The sequence below is a fragment of the Limulus polyphemus genome, unplaced genomic scaffold, assembly GCF_000517525.1.
Source record: "Limulus polyphemus unplaced genomic scaffold, Limulus_polyphemus-2.1.2 Scaffold1278, whole genome shotgun sequence".
NCBI classification, from domain to species: domain Eukaryota; kingdom Metazoa; phylum Arthropoda; class Merostomata; order Xiphosura; family Limulidae; genus Limulus; species Limulus polyphemus.
This window is the reverse complement of record NW_013666888.1, coordinates 64,222-68,586: the sequence shown is the minus strand read 5'-3', so window position 1 is coordinate 68,586 and position 4,365 is coordinate 64,222. Positions and strand designations below refer to the sequence as shown.

Genomic DNA, 4,365 nt, shown 5'->3' with positions numbered 1-4,365 from the left:
CCACTCTCTCAATCATTTATGTATTAGAAGTTAACAATGAGTCTAAAATAGCATTGTTTCTAGTTGGTTCCTTGACTATTTGGGGAAGAAAGCCATCCTGAACAGTTTACAAAAACCTTTCTCCCTCATGGTTTGACTCTAGCATTTCCCAATCTATATGCCTGAAATTAAAATCGCCCATAATTATGACTTCATTAACAGCTGAAATCTTAATCTCATTGTAAAGTTTCTCAATAATTTCATCAGTATCACTTGGTGATCTGTAACAAATTCCCACTAAAAGCCTTTTCCCTATATATTCACTAATAGAAACCCAAATGGACTCAATCTCTTTGCTATTATCTTTGATATTCTCAACTTCAACAAAATGTAACTCACATTTTACATATAAAGCCACTCTTCCTCCCTTCCTTAATACTCTATCCCTACTAAATAGCCTGTAACCTTATATTTCAAAGAAATTTCTGTCATCAAAATCATGTACATTTAACCATGTTTCTGTCATTCCCATGATATCAAAATCCACCATTCCTATCAGTGCTCTAAAGTCATCTATTTTATTTCTTATACTTCTAGCATTACAATAGTAACAATTAAGCCTATTCTTATAACTACTTCTGTACTTATTTTATATGCTTTTCTCTGCCTCTTATTCTTTTTGCATTTAGTTTTTCCTTGCCCTCACCACTGTCAAATCCTAGTTTAAAACTTCCCTTACAGCTGAGTTAATAGCCTTAGCAAACAAGCCAACCCCTATCCTATTTAAATGTAAACTATCTATTCCAAAAAACTCCCTTCTTCCACTGAACTGATACCACAAGTTCAACCAGCCAATCTGCTCATCCTTACATACTAACCAAAGCTTAGCATTTAGCCCTAGTGACCTACTTATAACTTTATTCCCACAGTTAATTCTGGGCAGTATCCCTGACAGAATTAAGTTATGACCTTCTACTTTAAATGCCTTTATCAACCCCCTGTACTTATTAATTAGCTTCTCTGACCTCCCTTTCCCTACATCATTAACCTCCATATGCACCATAAAAACTGCATCTCTGCTAGCCTCCTTTATTATATCTCCTGCTCTGTCAGTTATATCCTCCACCTGTGCCCCTGAGCAGCGTAATCTATTTCTTTTCTCCCTATTTAACCCACAGACTATTCTATCCACATGCCTTGTCAAGGAATCACCTATAACTATAACCACCTTATCATCCACATCCTTCTCTGAACCTTTTGTTTTCCTTCCTTCCTTCCAATAGTTCCACATCTGCAGAAGCCAAGGGCTGAAATTTGTTGCTCAACAGAATAGGATCATTATAACTAAATTCACCACTTTTAGCCCTAACAGTACTCTTTCTAACGTCCTTAAAGTCAATGTTAGCTGATGTATCCCCTGCATGTAAAAGCTTAAGTTCTTCCTGCAATCCTGCTGCCATTTCCCACAATCTACACTTCTCTTTATCTATTGCCTTTACTTTAATCATGATTGCCTCTAATTTTTCTTCCAACCTAAAAACTCTACATAAAAATTGCACATCTTCGTTATCAGCTTCCTTAAAAGTACATTCCGGTCTCGAGTTCCCAAATAAAACTCGCTTGTTGCACCCATTACACCTAACAAACTGTAAATGCTTAACTCCTACACTAGTCTTAACTATTGTGTTTATACTGTAGCCTGAAAATAAATACTCAATACCAAATATCAGTAGCCTATTGTTAACACTATTACTGTTAAGCCTAACGTTTAAGAACCAATTATATCATTAAAACTAACTTTAAACTAGTTTAGAACTACATCTTATTTTCAGTAGGTCACGTTGTATCAACATGTTTTCTGTACATGTTAATGTTTTAGTTCTTCTTTGAAAATGAAGAATTCTTTGTATTTATGAACTGCAGTTTTATATTTGTCCTCACTGTTTCCATGTTCAATTTAACGAAGTTCGCATAAGTAGCTAGTTTTTTTTAAACAAGCGATTGATAAATGTTTCATAATAAAAACAGTGCTTTATATATTAACTTAAAATTAATATAAAATTTGTAACAAAAAAAATTAGGGTTGCAGATGATTTGTTATTTTGTAAGACACTGCTTAAATTTAGACTAGTAAAGGTTAAAGTGATTACTTGGCAAACCATTTCATTTGCTTACCATTCTAAAATTGTTTTAATTCACTTTAAATTATTTGTTCAACATAAAGTGGGATTTGGAAAACATCTTGTTTAAATAGATTTATGCATGCAGATGATGTTACTTATAACTTAGTTTGTTTAATATGTTTTGTAATCTTTAAAAAATTAGTTTATTCTAGAAAAATAAAACTTTAATTAATTGACCTTCTTTGTGTTTTTTTGTAACTTCTTACTTCTCAATATGTAAAACATATTTTAAGATTATACAGTTCCTGGTAAAGTATATGAAACTTTTAACTATATGACTGAAAATAGTTAAATTTGGCAAAAGCACTGAATAGGCTGGATACCAAATGCTAGCTGAATATCTGTTACAACTCTAATTTGGAGTAGTTTTATTCCTTGTTTTCAGTTTTTGTTTTTTAACTCAAGATGGGATATTTAATTTTTCAGAACTCATCTTCTAAATGAATTACAACAAGAAATGTATGAAGATAAAGGTCCATAAGGGAATACTTCCATGCTCTTCCAGGAAGCAGTGGTATTATCAGAATAAGCAGTAAATATAAATGTGTAAGGTTATAAATGTGCAAAGTAACATTTTGAATTATCTTTAATTGATATTAGCTGTCAGATCACCTCTATAAATCATTTAAAAAAAGGTTTTTAGTAGATCACGTTTTTGAATTCAAACTGTAATGTTATAGTTATGTGAACTTTCAAGCTTTACATACTTGTAACATCTAAAGATAAACAATAAAAAAAAAATGCCTATGGCAGTAAAGGAGTTATGTTAAAAATACTATCTCATGGTAGCATATATTTTAATGTTGGAAGAAAATAAGAAAAAACAAAGTTGTCAAAAGTGGATACTTTTGATGGCAAGTACCATTGTGACAAAACCGTATTTCAACTTGTACTGTCAAATATTGATGTAGAAATACTGATTATTTCTTTATATGAAAAACAGTTTGCATTAGAGGACTTTGATGACACTCGTACCAATATATATAATGGTTAGTTTAATGATTATTTTGATGGATGTAAGACATGTTGATTTTCAATCTGAAATGTTTTTTTTTTAAAAAACATCAGAAATTTTACTTTTATTTTTAACAGAATCATTTTATATGTGTGTTGAGAGAATTGTACATTATTTGAATAAGTACTAGTTCCACTTATAATGATTTAACAAAATTAAATGACCAGTTTTGTGTTAGACCTATTCCCAGTCTTCTCTCGTTTTACTTACTTCCATACCACTAAATGGCTTTGATGGTTGCTGCTATCAGTACTTATAGATGACCATTTCCTAAAGTTTTAAGATTTTATTAGGCAGAAGTTCATTCACTATTTACTTTTATACAAGTATGCCAAAACATTCATCCTGAGCCAGTTTCTAACCAAGGCACATTGTCTGTTAAGAGTAAACTGTATAATGATTTGAGCTTTAATAGAAACATTTGTCTAGTTTACTTAAATGTAGTAGATCCTTTTGTAATACGTATTGAATAAAAGTATTAGAGTAAAAAAAAAAGTTATTGGTTTAAAGCTTCCTTTCTTCCCCCTTCAGTGTACACTAGCATTTCTTAGTGATAAAATAAAGCATGGCTAAGTTGTTCTAAACTTGATCTGCTTGTTTTATTGCAAGTGTAATAACTGTAATTAAAAATATCCTTTTTCTTCTTTTTGTTACTTAATACATAAGTTAAAAGTTTGTAGTTATAATCTAGAAATTAAAAAAAAATTCCTTTTATTTTTAAGCAAACCAACTAAGTGGTTTAAGCCAAGCTTCAAATTTATTCTTAAAAATGAAGGCATATTTTATGTTGATTCTGTTACGTTTGCCAGAGAGTTTGATTTACAAAATTTATAATGAAAGTGTTTGCAATCAGTGACGTGGCAAGGGGGTCAGTTGCCCCCAGGCGCAGGTGTGAAGGGGCGCAAAATTTCCTCTGGCCTATAATGCCTATTAATTAACAGTTAAGGCCCTCCCCTAAGATATAGCACAACTGCCCTATGTTAAGTAAATACGACACAGTGTTACGTTATTTGTGTGTATTACGCTTGCAGTTTTAACATTTAAATGCCACCCACTGAAATACAGTGAGATCGAATTGACGTACAGAAATAAATTACACTATTCCATCATTCATCTGTAGATCAAATACAAGTCCTAGAGTACAAGTAAGTGTATGTTCAACAAAAAAAAAAAATATGAGATTGATGT

General features: G+C 31.5%; 1 protein-coding gene across 7 annotated transcripts in view; it reads left to right on the top strand.

Annotated features, from left to right (window-relative positions):
- Positions 1–4,365, top strand: part of LOC106462899 (adenomatous polyposis coli homolog) — a 43,806-nt gene that overhangs the window by 6,000 nt on the left and 33,441 nt on the right. For 4 of the 7 annotated variants that reach the window (XM_022390304.1, XM_022390302.1, XM_022390303.1 and 1 more), the window contains exon 3: positions 2,589–2,676. In XM_022390304.1, coding sequence (XP_022246012.1) covers positions 2,656–2,676 — 21 coding nt within the window. In that variant the 5' untranslated portion in view covers positions 2,589–2,655. Of the gene's footprint in view, positions 1–2,588; positions 2,709–4,365 lie in introns of those variants that run through there. The other 3 variants (XM_022390305.1, XM_022390306.1, XM_022390307.1) reach the window with 2 other exon arrangements.